This window comes from Bidens hawaiensis, unplaced genomic scaffold, assembly GCF_021521415.1.
Source record: "Bidens hawaiensis isolate Kalapana, Puna unplaced genomic scaffold, B.hawaiensis_p1.1 tig00033935_1, whole genome shotgun sequence".
NCBI classification, from domain to species: Eukaryota; Viridiplantae; Streptophyta; class Magnoliopsida; order Asterales; family Asteraceae; genus Bidens; species Bidens hawaiensis.
In genome coordinates, this window is record NW_027495858.1 from 118,288 (window position 1) to 134,305 (window position 16,018).

The 16,018-nt window shown below is 35.4% G+C and overlaps 1 protein-coding gene across 1 annotated transcript; it reads left to right on the forward strand.

Annotated features, from left to right (window-relative positions):
• The first annotated feature begins 1,277 nt into the window (after positions 1 to 1,277).
• On the forward strand, positions 1,278 to 7,311 carry LOC143585645 (homeobox-leucine zipper protein ANTHOCYANINLESS 2-like). The gene is made up of 9 exons (XM_077067396.1): positions 1,278 to 1,406; positions 2,105 to 2,328; positions 2,414 to 2,531; positions 2,914 to 3,588; positions 3,681 to 3,782; positions 3,866 to 4,060; positions 4,839 to 5,013; positions 5,101 to 5,465; positions 6,703 to 7,311. The coding sequence occupies exons 1-9, from the start codon at positions 1,278 to 1,280 to the stop codon at positions 7,069 to 7,071; spliced, it is 2,352 nt and encodes a 783-aa protein (XP_076923511.1). The 3' UTR covers positions 7,072 to 7,311.
• The last annotated feature ends 8,707 nt before the right edge of the window (positions 7,312 to 16,018 follow it).

A 16,018-nucleotide genomic window follows, 5' to 3' on the forward strand; every position in this document is an offset into this window, starting at 1 on the left:
TGCATCCATAACGTTGGAGAAAGCCCCTCTCGCGCAATGTATAACGTCGGATAATGCCAAATATCTATAAAGGCGACGCCACGTCCCTGTAAGCTGTATCGTGGCCGAGGCACAGCATCACATAGCCTTAAAATGAATTGAAAAGTTAAAACCAAATGATCCAAACTCAAAAACGTTATTTATGGTGTTAATTGCAATAATAATGATTTGGTTGAAAAAAAATACCCTATATATACGGATTTGTAGAGATAATTATATATAATTACTACCACCACGCGCAACCTACGCCCACGTTTCACAAATCAATCGTTGGCGGATATCTCTCGAGCCACTGTCCTTTTACAACCCAGCCCCTACCCACACCATTTATAAACCCACCAATCCCATGCCATCCATCCCATTAGGGTTTTTAATAATTAACATTCAATCAATCAATCTTCTCCGATTCAATATTCATTTCACTCTTCTTTCTACCTTGTATTCCCACACTCTTTTATCAGGTATACTTTTTTTTATCACTGTTTCTTGATCCACTTTTGGTTTTCTGTTATTTTAATTTCTGGGTGTTTTTCTGTGCATTGTACTCATCTCAAGAAAGAAAGTGAAAGTGAGGTCCACAAATCTGGAACTTTGTATCTATGTGCCTTGTTTATTATTTTAATATTAAAAAATAATAAAAAGATTCCACAATTAAGAATTTCTTTGGATGGTTCTCTATAGATTAATTACAGTGAGGAAAAGGGTTTTTTATTTTTTTATTATTTTTGGGATGAAGCCAAAAAGAAGTCAAATATGATTCTTTGTAATTTTACCCTTTTTTAGATGGCTGTTTACTTTTTGGTTATATGAAAAGTTGCAATCTTTTTCAAAGTTATTATTATTTGGTACATTTAAATGGGGCCAACTTCACAGATGACAGCTAAACAGTCAATCTCTCTCTCTTTCTGTGTCAGAATCTAGGGTTTGGGATTTGGTTTTAGTTTTAAACCAAGGGAGTAGTAATAAGGATTTGGTGTAGTCTTTAATTTTTTTGGCTTTTGGTTGTTGTGTATGAATTTATGAGACTTACAGTTAACACCACACTTTACACACAAAGCATATACATACATACCCCCCCACCCCCCCACATACACACACATTCTTGATTTGGGTGTGTGATGAGTGGATGCTAGATTGGATCTAAAGATCAAACCCTTTTGGAAAAAGTGATAAAGATTTGATTTTTATAAGGGTTAGATGAGTTTTGGGGGGTTCTATTGTGGTGCTAGTGGTGGGTGATGGTGGTGGGTGATGGTGGTGGTGAAGGTTATAATAATATGCCAATGCATAGGTCTCAACCACAGCTCATCACTTCAACTGTTCCTCATCAGCCTATTTATAACTCACAATCACTCTCTCTTGCTTTAGTATGCTTTCTTCTCATTTTCTTCTGTAAATATTATTGGGTTTGTTATTTCCTAAAGTAAAGTTGTCTTCTTTTCAGAAGAAAAAAAATCCATGTGGGTAGTGATTATAATTTGATTATTTCTCATAAATTAATGATGTTTCTTCATTTTCTTTTGTAAATATTCTTGGGTTTGTAATATCCATCACTAAATGTGTGTTCTTGTCATAAAATCAATGTGGGTAGTGATTACACTTGATTCTTTATTGTAAATTAATTAACGATTTTGTTTTTTTCTTTTTAATTTTTGTAAATATTCCTGGGTTTGTAAGTTCCATCACCAAATCTGTCTTTCACATCATAAACTTAATGATTTTTCTTCATTTTCTTGTGTAAATATTCCTGGGTTTGTGATTTTCATCACTAACTAGTATTTTTCACTAAAAAAAACATTAGATTATTTTTCATAAACGAAGTATTGTTTTTTTTAATTTAATTATGTAAGGATTCTTGGGTTTGTAGCTTTAATCACTAAATTGTGCTTTTTACAAACAATGTGATCTGTGTAGTGATTACATTTTTGCTTATTTTCCACAAATTCTTCATTTTCTTGTGTAAAGATTCCTGGGTTTGTAATTTCCACTAAAAAATCCATCTGGGTAGTAATTATATTTCATTATTATCTTTTATAAAGTAATAATTTTGTCTTGATTTGAACAGAAGCCCAAAATGGAAGGAATTGGAGGAATGATTGGGGAAAACTTTGAGGGCAGCAATCTGGGAAGAATTAGAGGTGATGGATCCGAAAGCCGATCCGGTGGAAGCGATAACTTAGAAGGCGCCTCTGGTGACGAACAAGATGTTCCGGTGGGCCCTTCTTCGAGTTCCCGCCGGCGACAGAAATATCACCGGCATACTCCATATCAAATTCAAGAACTTGAAGCGTAATGTTTTATACATTTAGTTAATTTATTTTTTGTTTTTGGGTATTTTGATTTAATGTTTTGTTTTTTTTTTTTTTGACATTAGTTCGTTTAAAGATAATCCACATCCTGATGAGAAAGAAAGATTGGCACTTGGAAAAAAGCTTAATTTGGAAAAAAAGCAAGTCAAGTTCTGGTTTCAAAACAGAAGAACACAAATGAAGGTGATTAATTAAACAATTAATTAACTATGAACTGTTTTACGTCCGTTCGCTTGATAAATGAATGAACATGAACAAAAAGTTCTGTTTTTTAGCTTCAGTTTGTTTGTGACCGTTTGGTGATGTGTTCGTTTATGTCTGTTTATTTGCATACGTTAATGTTTATGTTTGTTAACTTGTGTGGAACTTTGATTCCTGAGAGATTAGTTTGATGTAATTATATTTTTGATTATTATTTTGTTTTTTTTGGATATTATGTCGTGTGCTTCCAGATATTTTTTTTATTATGTATTGATTTTTATTTTTAAACTAATACGTGTTCATTTGGGTTTGTTTAAAATGTTAACTAACATTGTTTGATGTTTAATCACATTGTTACATCCAGACTCAACTCGAGCGCTACGAAAATGCGATCTTGAAGAAAACAAGCGACGATCTTCGGATCCAAAATGTGGCCATGAAAGAAGCGATCCGTGCACCTATATGCAACAATTGTGGTGGCCAAGCGATTCTCGGCCAAGACCTATCAATCGAGGAACACCATCTTCGTGTTGAGAATGCTCGATTACGAGACGAACTTAGCCGCGTATCCCTTCTTGCTAATAAGTTTCTGGGCCGACCGTTATCTTCATACGGTGGGTCATTACCTCAAGGAATCCCGGGTTCCAACTTAGACCTTGCAGTTGGGAGAAACGGGTATGGGTTAAACCCCAAGGATGTTGGGTTAATGGGCCTTGATTATAACAACGGGATGTCGAATGCGTTGCCTTTAATGTCGCCTTCACGGGCTCGAATTATGTATGTTCAGTATGATAAGGGCGTGTTTATTGAACTTGCTGTTAATGCGATGGATGAGTTGATGAAACTCGGGCAAATTAATAGCCCGTTATGGGTTGGGAACGGGGATGGTGGCCCGGAAGTGCTCGATTTAGATGAGTATTTAAGAGTTTTCCCGCTTATTCTTGGGATGAAACCACAGGGGTATGTCTCCGAGGCTTCACGGGCTTCTGGGGTCGTCATGATTAATAGTTTGGCGCTTGTCGAGGCATTGCTAGATGCGGTGCGTTAATCTTTCAACTTATACAAGTGTTGTTGCTATTATTATTATTATCGATGGTTATTAACTTATTATATCGTTTATGTTTAATGTAGAACCGGTGGAGAGATATGTTTTTGGGTATGATCGGGAGTAGTAGCACGATGGATGTGATTTCGGTGCCAACCGGGGATTCAAGAAACGGGGTTCTTCAACTCGTAAGCGGTTTTGTAATTTTTATTTAGATTAGTTTTGTGAAACCCGAAAACATTAAAATGATTCGAATAATATTTGTTAGTAGATGCAAGCCGAGATTCAACTGGTGTCGCCTTTAGTACCGGCCCGACACATGAGGTTTATTCGGTTTTGTAGGCAGCAAGCAGAAGGCGTGTGGGCGGTGGTCGATATCTCCATTGATGTCGGACGGGACGGGTTTATGTCCCGGAGACTTCCTTCGGGCTGTATCGTGCATGACATGCCTAATGGGTTCTCTAAGGTAATTCATACCCATAATTATAAGTTTCTTTTACATGATTGTAACTGTTAATAACTTATATAAATAAGTATTAACGTTAAAAAGCGTGTACAAATAATTTTATGAACAATTGGAGTACGTCAAGGTGTTTTATAGTTGATTTTTCTACATGGTGCATCACCCAATGAATATTAGTAAATATTTATATCTATGGATATGAGTTTTAAACAAAAAATAAGCCTCGTGATGTTCGTTTTTTGCTGTTACAGTTAATAATATTATATGGCAAATCTGTCACCCTTTCGTACTTGTTACTCCGTCCCGTGTTGTTTATTAATCACGAGGCCATGTATGGCCTGGATGTGGTCTGTTTTTGGTACCGTTTTGTCTTTCAAAATATTCTGTTAACGGGTTAAGATCGATATGTGTAAAAACGGGCCGTTGTTAGGTTGTAAATTTTTTAAATAATTAATCCCTTAGTGGATGACAGGAAACATGAAACACCCGACACGGGTATTTGGGGTGTGAGAGTGGCATGATATTAGCTATCATTTTTTCCGGGTTTCGGATGGATATGGTGTTTAGATGATACTTTCTCAATTACCCAAACCGATCTTGTACATGTTAAATAATATTTAAATATGTTATGTAATCTTAAAAATGTAATAGAAAGCATTTTAAAGTTGTGGCCGAGTACAATATATAAATGGTTTTTCAATTGGGTCTGAGACCGGGATTATTAATGAACTTTTTAATAAAGTGATTTAGGAATTTTATCGCACTTGGATGCTATTTTCAGGTAACATGGATTGAGCACACTGAATATGACGAGAGCGTTATTCATAGTCTATACCGACCGGTACTCCGGTTGGGTTTGGGTTTCGGTGCACAAAAATGGCTATCAGTTCTCCAAAGGCACTGCGAGTGCATAGCAACCATCATGTCACCCGAAGCACCCATCGATGACGGCCCAAGTATAAATACTCGCATCATTTTTTCATCACCATTTTAAAAAGTATTGGTAACTTGAAATTATTTTGTAACTATTCATTTTGTAACAGGTTTACAGGCTGGTGGTAAAAGAAGTCTAGCGAACCTTGCGCAACGCGTGACGGCTAGCTTTTGTGCGGGGGTTTGTGGGACGGGTAATCACAAATGGAATGTTATTAATGCACCCGAGGCGGCTAAGCTTTTGATCCGGAAGAGTTTGAATAACCCAGGGGACCCGTCTGGGTCGGTTGTGAGTGCCAGTATGTCGGTTTGGTTGCCGATGCAACATCAGCAACTGTTGGCATTATTGCTGAATGTAGAACTCAGGAGCCAGTGGGATGTATTGTTCCCTGGTGGTTCTATGCATAACATGACCCTGTTTTCTAAAAGTCAAGATCCCAACAGCCTTAACAACATTTCTCTTCTTCGCGCCAATGTAAGTAATATTTAACTTTATTGTTTGGCCAGTCGGGTCAGATTTATACGCTTTGGTTCACGGTATGGTGTAAACCGAACTGCTCTTCTGCCTTTATTATTAACTTTTTAAAATATGTGACTATACATGTTTATAATATTTATGAACCATCTTTTACATGTTTATATATTTATGAACCATCTTTTACATTTGAAAATCTAATATAAACTTTTCGAAGTAATTAAAAAACTAATAAAAAAAACCGATAAAACACATTTAAACTATCAAATCAATGCCAAACCGTTTTTACTAGTTTAACACGGTGGGCAGTGGGCTGGGCCGACCGGCGTGACCAGTTTGTTTTTTCTGTTTTTTTCGAAAAGTTCGGTACACGGTTAAAAATTTTCTCTTTATTTTTTTACCTTTGTCATTTGTCACGCTATGTTATTGTTTTCTTTCTGAATTTTCTACTTAAATTAGAGTATAAGCTCAACCAATCATTTTTTGTAAGTTAAATTGATGATATTATCACATTTATGATATAGCTGGGTTCCATTATGGGCCCCGTTTTTTTAACTTGGGGTCTTGAAAGAAGTGGGCCACAAAACCAAAATGGGTGGAAAGATTTAAGTGAAAATTAATATGAACACGTGGAATCACACTTGCCACATTTAGTTTATTTTATTATTATTTTTTTAATATTTTGAGCACAAAGATGTATTGGCTGACTTCAACAGTCGATAAATGTTCTTCATTATTGCTGCAATGTTTTTATTAGCGTTAGCAACACATTTTCGTATATGAAATTCAAGTGAATAACAATTTAACAGTAGATTTCTAAATAGCCATTTATTATTATCTAAGATATTTTAAAATGTGTCAGCACGTTTTTATAACATGGATGTAATGATTAAATCGGTTTTATTTAGAGAAGTCTAATTGTTATTTTTGTGATTTCCCCATTTTTTATAAGTGAGTCAAGCCAACTTCAGCTCGGGTGGGCTCGAAATTAAACGAACCAGCTCGACTTGGCTCGTAAAAATCTTGAGTCACCTCGTTTAAATTAAAATGAACATTTGATATATAATTAAAATTTGATATTAGGATTTAGGGTTGTTTTTTAGTGGGCTCATGGACCATAGGTGTATCAGCTTACTTACTTAATCATGTTATAAGTTATAAACACTAAATTTTTTGTGTTTAACTTTAACTTCTAAGTCATTCTAAACCATTGTTTGTCACATGCATGCGCAACAAGGCTACTGGCGGTAATGCGGCTCAGAACACGGTCCCGGTTTTTCAAGATAGCACAACAGACGTGACGGGATCCCTGCTGGTACATGCCGCTGTTGACGTGCAATCAATGCAAGTCGTGATGCACGGTGGAGATTCATCCTGTGTATCCATCTTGCCATCTGGGTTCGCCATTGTGCCCGACTGCATGACAGAACCAGGTGCTACAAAACCCGGTGGTGAAGGTGGGTCCCTCCTGACTGTCGGGTACCAGATATTGGTCAACGATTTGCCATCAGCCTCGATCACAAACGAGTCGATCAACACTGTTATTAATCTGATTAATCGCACGGTTCAAGGGATAAAAAATGTGGTCGATTCTAGTCGACAATGAAGGCAGATTAGTAGCTAGAATTGGTCTAATGATGTTATGTTTTTAGTGAAATTTCTTGTGGTTTTTTTTATCGGACGAGAAGACGGTTTGGAAAGAGGGTTGGGTTGGGTTTGGTCTCATGAACCAGGGCTTGAGTCAAGAACGAACCGCGATGAACATCTGTGGTTCGGGTATTGACTCAGTTGACCTGTGAGATGATGAACTCAGCTTTCTCTTGTTTGATTGTTTGTTTGAATATGTTGTGTGAATGGAATTGGAAGCTTTTTTTTATTGCATTCTTGGTATTTTCTCTTCTGTAATAGTTTTATGTTTATATGTTTATTTTATGAGTTCATTTGTGTTATAAAATAGTTTAGGTAATTAAAGTGAATATTTTACTATAATAATAATTTATCAATTTATTTTGATACTTTGATATTCACAACTGTTTTCATCAATGCGTTCAATTAATGCCCAATAAAAGGTGTTAAGTGACGCTACCTCTTGGAACTTTGTTCATATTTTTAAAAGTAACAACAAAATAATCGAATTGATCGACCAAGCAGCGGAGCCAGAACTTTTTGCATGGGTTTAGTACTTTTACGTCCTTATGTTTAATACTCTAGTGTAGACGTGCACAAATCGGGTTCACCTTAAAACCAGAACCGGTTCGGAACCGGTTTTTTTCACACCGGGTAGAAAATGACACCGGTTCCAGTCAGGAACCGGTTCGGTTCCCGACCCGAACCGATGCCCAGAAATGCAAACTTTTAGGAACCGGGACCGGTTATTACGTAAAAACCGGTTCCACCGGTTTTTTTGAAATTCAAACATTATAGCCGTTAGAAACCGGTTCCAACGGCTATATAGCCGTTTTTGACCGTTGGAACCGGTTTTATTACTATATTTAGCTAATTTTCATTCTATAAACCACTTCGGCAGTATGTGAGAACGGGAAGTTTTCAAAAGCGATGGTGCGTTTCATCAATTGTCATGTCACCCGGATCAACCCAATGAGCGGTGACACATATGTATGATTCGGGCAACCCGTGTGGTGCCGACCAAACATCGGCAGTTAAACTAACCATGGCTTCTAAAGAATCAAAAGACTCGATTAACTCTTTTTTAGCACACTCCCACAACCTGATACAATGACGTCTTAAGGTAGTACGACTTACATGTGTGTATCGCGATTGTAGAGTTTCTCAAATCAACGACGTCAAATCCGGGTCATCAAAGTGGTTAAACGGCAAACCTCGTTGAATAACGAACTTTGCCATTCTATCTTGAACTTGAGTCATGTTGTAACGAAATAGTGTACCATCTTTACCCAAGTCAATTTGATCGGTCGCGCCAATCCCTTTCAACGCCTTGCAATATGGCTTCTCGATGTGCTTTTCCAAAGTAGAGTTGGAATCGTGCTTTAATAGTGAACCACATAGTTTGCAACGAGCCTTTTGATAACCTTCGTCATCCACAATCAAATCCCAATTCTTCCATATGTCTTCGTTGCGGTTATGGTTGACTACCGTAACAACCCTTGGGTCCTCCGTAGCAGGAACGGGGGCAACAAAAATACTCTTCTTAGCCTTCTTGTTAGTTTTTTTGATGGGTGCCATAATAATATTTAGTTGGATGGCTGGGTAAAGGAACGGGTTTTCTAAAGGAGTAGTATTTTAGTTTGTTTTTGAGTTTGGTGGTGAAACAAGTAATGGAAAACAACTTATATATAGTTGAAACCGGTTCCAACGGCTATTATTTGTCTCAAAAACCGGTTCCAACGGCTATATTACCGTTGGAACCGGTTACAACGGCTACTTTGTGTCTCAAAAACCGGTTCCACCGGCTATATTACCGTTGGAACCGGTTCCAACGGCTAGTTTGACCTGTGTTTGACTTTTCAAAAAAACCCGTCGGAACCAGTTTTTTCGGGTAGGAATCGAACCGGTTACAATTAGGAACCGGGTAGGAACCGGGTTGGAACCGATGGGGACATACAAATAGGAGAACCGGGTACGATTTTCGGGTACAAAAATACCCAAACCGGGTATTGGGCCAACCGGGTAGGAACTGGAACCGGTTCCGGTTTGGTTCCACCAGCTAGGTTCCGGAACCGGTTTTTTTGTGCACGACTACTCTAGTGACAAATTGTCCATACATGTAATATCATAACAAAAGTATATCGTTAACATTTTAAAAATACAGAAAAGATACGAATCATTTGATATAAAGAAAGAAAATACATATTATAATTATTCCTTACGGTTTCAAAATTTGAAAACGGTTCATACATCTTTAATCGCTGCACTCAAAGAACTATAAATATGCAAAATAAGAGTGAGTAGAAAACCTAGCTAACCTAGCCAAAATCGAATTAACCCAAAAATCGAACAAAATCATTAATTAACGGTTATTATTTTTTTATTTTGAAGAGCCGAATTTTCGGTTTTGGTTACACATTTTTAAAATGCCGAAAAACCAAACCTAACCGATTAACCGAAAACAAAACACCAAAAGAATCTATCATTGACGGTGATGAAAACTGGGACTAAACTTTGAAGATAAATAAAATGATAAATGACGACTGAGACTAAACTTTTAGTGTTTTTTGATTAGAAACTTTGTTGAATTTTAAATTATGCTAATATAGCAACTTTCTAATCGTATGGTTCTACGTAATAGGTGTCTGTTTTAGTTTTTTGATAGCCTATTTTTGTTTTATGAATTCCATATATATATATATATGGTGTTTTAATATGTTCTTACAAGCTTAAATCTGTATTTCACTTTTTGAAATTTTTTTTAATGTCTAAACAAAATTGAAAAAAAAAGAAAAAAGAACCCGACTATAACCTAAAATAACCAAAAATCCGAAAACCGAAAACCGATAGGTTAGTAAATTAAAATAACCGATGACTTCGGTTTCGCCTAATAACCGAATCGTACTCAGCTCTACATAATAGTTTCAACACAAATGATAATCAAGCTTAAAAGTCTATATCTATACTATATATAAATATATAATACATAAGACATGAACAAATTAACACACTAACTTTTTAAATAATTTACAACTTGTAATGTGTATGGTACATCCTATAAAGCATGCAAGAAAATGACAAACTTATCTATTAAAAAATTCGCTGAAAAATAATTATGATATTCCCCCCTTTAATTAACTCAAGTTTTGTAAATTTATAATATAGTTTTAACGTTGGTCCATCATCTTTACTTATATATTTCTTTTAATTTTAATTTTAAACCAACTTTCCACTAACGATTTTTCAAACGGCCATAACTTTTTCGTACGTTAATATTTTTTCAAAAAAAAATACACCATAAAAATGAGTATTCTATTGTCTTTAACTTGAGTATGGTATTGTTATATTTTTATTTCAATTAAAAAAAATTTAACATGTAACCTATAGGTGTTTTCTTAATTCGGTTTTGATGGTTTTTAAGTTAAACCGTGAGTTAAACCGCCAGTAACATTTTGTTGTCGTTGAAGACCGAAACACACAATTGAAAATATAATCTGAATCGTTACTAACGGTTTAATTTGACAGATGGAGCTTTAATTATAAATTTACCGTTCGGTCAGGTTATATATGGTCGGTTTTCGGTATACACCGCAAACTAACTGTTTGCTATGGTTTAAAAATTTACAAACCCCATTACTAAGAGTTAAAGAAAAAAGCCAACCATGAAACCAAACCGATTATTGGTAATTTGAACGGTTTCAAGGTTTGAAACTAACCATGAACATCTATAATTCATCATCATCATCATCGTACTCAGTAAATCCCACCAATAGCAAAGCTATGGTAGGGTCTGAGGAGGGTAAGATGTAGACAATCTTACCTGTACCTCTTAGGAATAGAGAGGCTGTTTCCGATGAGACCCTCGGCTCGATAGTAGTTTTGTATCAAGCCTTGGACATAAGGCGCACACTCAACCATCCGGACACCGGCTGATTGGTGCATGTATCTTTGTCTTTTGGCCATCAACGCCACCACATGAACATCTATAATTGTTACATGATTATTAGGATTTAGTGTTACCCGTTGCATCGTGTGGGCACCGGTCTAGTTAATACTAATTTAGAACTTGAAATAGGGGAAAAACAACTAACCTTAACTATGATTACTCGTAGCGGATATCTGAATTGATTCGGAATTGCCAAGTGAAGTGGGATTTGTATTTCAGAATGTGATGATGATTTGAGAATAAACAGAACATATCCAAGGATGAGGGAAACTGTGAAGAGCAGGGGCGGCTCGGGCATAAAGCGACGTGGGCGACCGACCAGGGCACATAATTTCCGGGGGCACAACATTTTTTATATATATATATACTTTTATGAAAAGGAAATATGTATATTTAATGTTTTACTTTAATAATTCAATAACTAGGTTGGTCTAGTGGTAAGGCGTATGACTTTCATTCAAAATGTTGCAAGTTCTAGTCTCACTTGAGACATTTTTAAGTTTATTTTTATATACAAAATTTTTTGCACAACCTAAATCATAAACAAGTAAGCACATTTAAAAATTTAATTGTTTAAACCAAACAAAAAACCCATTTATATAAGGCCTAATTTTTTTTTTGCTTATAATATTTCGTTACTCGTTATAGTTTACGGGCCATTTTATTTTGACTTGGCCGAGGCATATAAATTCTCGAAGACGGCCCAGGTGAAGAGGCAATCTAAACTGATCGGCCAATGTTTTTAATTTGTTTATTTAAATTTTAGATTTTATTTAACTGATAATTTGTTTCTAATGCTGTTTCAATTTTCAAATGCTGATTGGCTCATTGTTTAATTGAATATCTTGTTTTTTTTATTCACTATTTGGGTCACACTCCTTAATAAATTATATAGACCATTTTCTTAGTAATTAAGTCAATTTAATTTGCTACAGTATTAGTTAACCATTGGGTTTACTAATTTTAATAAATTATTTATAGATTTCATAAAAAATTTCATATTCAGTGGGTTTATTTATTTTTAAATACTAGCTAATGGACTCAATCTTAAAAAAGGAAGGGTACTTTTCATAATACTATAATACACGTTTTAAACAAAATGAAAAATAAGGGGCCGAAACCGACCCCTTGGGGGTGGCACCTCTTCTAGTCCCCTGGATCTCATGTGGGTAGGAATGGACATCCTAAGATAAGAAAATTGTGTTGTCTTCTTCTAAGTCGAAGGTAAATATTTCAACCTTCACCAATATATGTTGAGTTATGCAACTCTAGGGTTTTTGATTGACCATTGAGAAGTTGCTATTAGTTTTAATTGGTTTAGGTTCCCTCAGGCCTAGCTTGACGATCATACAATTTGACATGATTTTTATGTTTGCTCTAAGTTAAGTCAACTGGCTTCCTTAGATAAATGTTGTTGTAGAATTGTCAACTAGTTTAATTAATTAATTAATAATTGAATTGGAAGCTAGCCGAAGATTAATTCAACTAACTAACCAAAATAATTTGAGAACACGAACATTTATTTTATGAACCATTCATATTTTTAAGTTTGATAAATGGTTTATATTTTTTAAGTTTTGTATTTCTTACACAAATTGTATGTCTATTTACATATAAAACTATATATCAAAGTAGTAAAACTTTTCATACGTTTTTAAATTTTTTACATAAAAGAAAAGGTTTGGAGGCCATCACGCTACATTTTGAAAAAAAAAAACCACTAATGGATGCGTAATTATATAGTTAAAGTTATAACTGATCACACCATATATTAACACTCAAATGTAATAGGATAAACAAACACATTATATGTAAAGAAAGAGAACATAATCAAGCTAGCAAATAGCAATGTATCATGATTTGTGTTAGCTCTCTATTAGTTTAGACTTTTAGTAAAAGGTAGTCCCATGTGTGATATTCAACAATACATCGAGTAAGAAAATATATTTACCTATATGCACGAGACAAAACAATTTATCGTGTTAATTTGGATCACCTCATTTCCCATCCAAAGGATTAACTAACTTATCATCAAAGACATCTATGATCATCAGTTCATCACTCTAGATGAAGCTAGGAATGGACACCCTAAGATAAGAAAAGTTGTGTTGTTACGTGGAAATCAAGTGGAAAACTAAATATTTCAACCTTCAATAATAAATGCTCAATTATGCAACCCTAGGGTTTCTTATTAACCTTTCACAAGTTGCTATACGTTTTAACTGGATTAGGTTCCATTGGATCTAGCTAGCGCTTGTTGCTATATATTTATGTTTTTTGTTAAGTCCAACTAGGGCAAGGAATATTGAAGCTCTCTTGTTGGTTTCTTACACTAATACTGCAATCTAACATATTGTAATTAAGATGGTGTATAAATAACATAAAAACACAAAGTAGTGAACCTTTGCATAGTAAAAAAATAGCATAATGTTACATACTCTTTTAGAAAGAACTATGTACACTTAATCACCTTGGGTTGGCCACAATTCTTACTAGTTACTAAAATATACAAGAAACCAACATTTCATGATCATCATTTGGTACCTAGCTATTTGAAAATGATTTCAAAAGAATTCTTTTAAAATTTAATCTGACTCGTTTATAACTTTATAACACCTCAATTGTGTTTCAAACACTCGTTCGCAAATCGTTCGTGGAAATCATTTGAATGTGTATTCACAACTAATAACGCAAATGTTGATGAATCTTGTTAAACCTTAGATAAATGAATCAAGAACATCAAACACGATATTGCATAAAACGTTTATGCGACTCTTTTCATTAATAAGAAAAATAACAAATTAGTTTCTAATATAACAAAAGAAAACTAATGATGGGTTTATATAACACCCAATACTGCACTCTTACTCAAACTAAGAAACATAATCGTATTTGACTTCTAGTTTATTTGATAATAAATAAAATATAACTATAACACCAAGTTATTCAACTTGGTCCCTAAACTTTGAATCTCCACAAGACCACCCCTTGAAATTTTCCGTACCACACTTATACTTTTCATATTAACTATTTGGGTCCTGCAAGTTGGTGTTGCTCCAAGTTTTACACTCTCGCTCAATACCAACTCCCATTGTTCTTTCAAGATCCTTTACACCTTGTAAAGCTCGAACCTTTTTGAACTTGATTATTGGATTCGACCTTTTCACTCTACTAGCAGGATTCTTTTTCATGTTAACAATTGAGCTAGTTTCTATATTATCATTGTTTAGAACTGCATCACCCGGTCTTAGATAGGAAATAAATTTTGCTTTCTCAACCTCATGACTAACTATCATGGTACTCAAAGCAATTCTTCCATCCTTACTCGAGTTATGCTCCCCCTCGAACTTAAATCCTTCATTCGTTCGTTAAGTCGGATCACCCGAACTTTGCATGAACTTCATGCAAACTCTAACATCAACTTTGTTGGTTTGTTGATCTTCAACCTTTTCTATTCCATCATGATAACACGTAACATGAGACAGAACTATCACCTTGTGCACTTCTTCCAACACGATTTCTTTCTCGTCTTGTTCGGTTACTGTCACGGTTACATCTTGATCAACCGTACTTTGTTCTTCAACTATAATTTTCTCATCATATGGATTCAAAATAACAATAGATGATTCCAAGGTTACCTTCAACTGATTCGACTCTGGCACTGCTTCCGGACTTGTCCACCAACAAGAGCCTACTTCAAACCATTCATGTACTAGGTTCGGTTTGAATTCAGTGTCAACTGCATATTTTTCTTCAACCTCGGCCATATTAGCCTCCACATCCCAAGGTTCTTCTTCTTTAACCACAACTGCATTACCTTCCTCCCTAGGCTCTCGACAGTACCTTGCCATATGCCATTTTTGTCCACAGTTATGGCACGTAAAAGAAAACTGCTTTGGTTGGTAGCTTGATTCCTTGTCTCGGTTCGCTTTGTCCGATGAATCTTCTTCAGAATTTTCAACTCGAATTGTTATATTCCGTTATTTCTTCTTCAATCGTTCACGTTTCTCGTTCACCCAATACTTACTCTTACCTTTCTTGCCATGATGGTTCTTAGTTTTGGTAACCGATGCTTCTCCTTCCTTTCAACATACAAGGCTTCATGTTAGTTTTAATCGACACACCGACTAACTGTTTTGTTAAGGCTTCTTGTCCAACAAGAATATTCTTGAACTCGGTTATACTTAGGCCGCCCACCCTTGAATGGCGGTAACAAAGCTACGATACTCCGACCTTAAACTGTGTATGAGTATCCGCTTCATACGAGCATCGTTAACCCAAGACTCTAAATCGAGTTCTCCAATTTCGCGACAAAGATTTTTGACTTTATGAAAATATTGTGAAATTGGAAGATCACTTGGAAATTTATGATCAACTCACCTTTGACTAATTGCAATCGAGCATCATTCTTCTTCGTGAATAAGGTCTCCAGTGTATCCCACACTTGCTTTGGGTATTCGAGTTCTTGAATGTGATCAAGAACATCATTATCGACGGTTGTTTTGACGATAAACATTGCCTGATCCACTTTCACCTGCCACTTTCCGATAACACCATTTATATCGTTTGTGGGTTGTCTCGTATCTGAACCGTTCGTTACCTGCCAAAGATCTTGACTTTGAAGATACGACTTGATGCACGTCGACCATTGCTTAGAGTTGCTTTGAGATCAATTTCCTGATTCCTCCTACCATTTGTAATTATGTCATTATTTCGGTTCCGTGATTCTGGATAACGTCTTGCGATTGGTTCCTCCACCGCTACTGGTTACTTCTTCACTCTTATGTTTTTTTTTTCAGAACAAGTTGTCTTCTTGTAAAATTAATTGTTCTGCTTGACTACTATCACAATTTGTGATAAAAATAATTGCACGGCAATGATTATCCACACAACTAAACCAACAACTAACTAAGATTGAATGATGACTTGTAAAGTTGTAAGTTAAATCACGTGGACATAAACACACAATTTGTTTTAATAG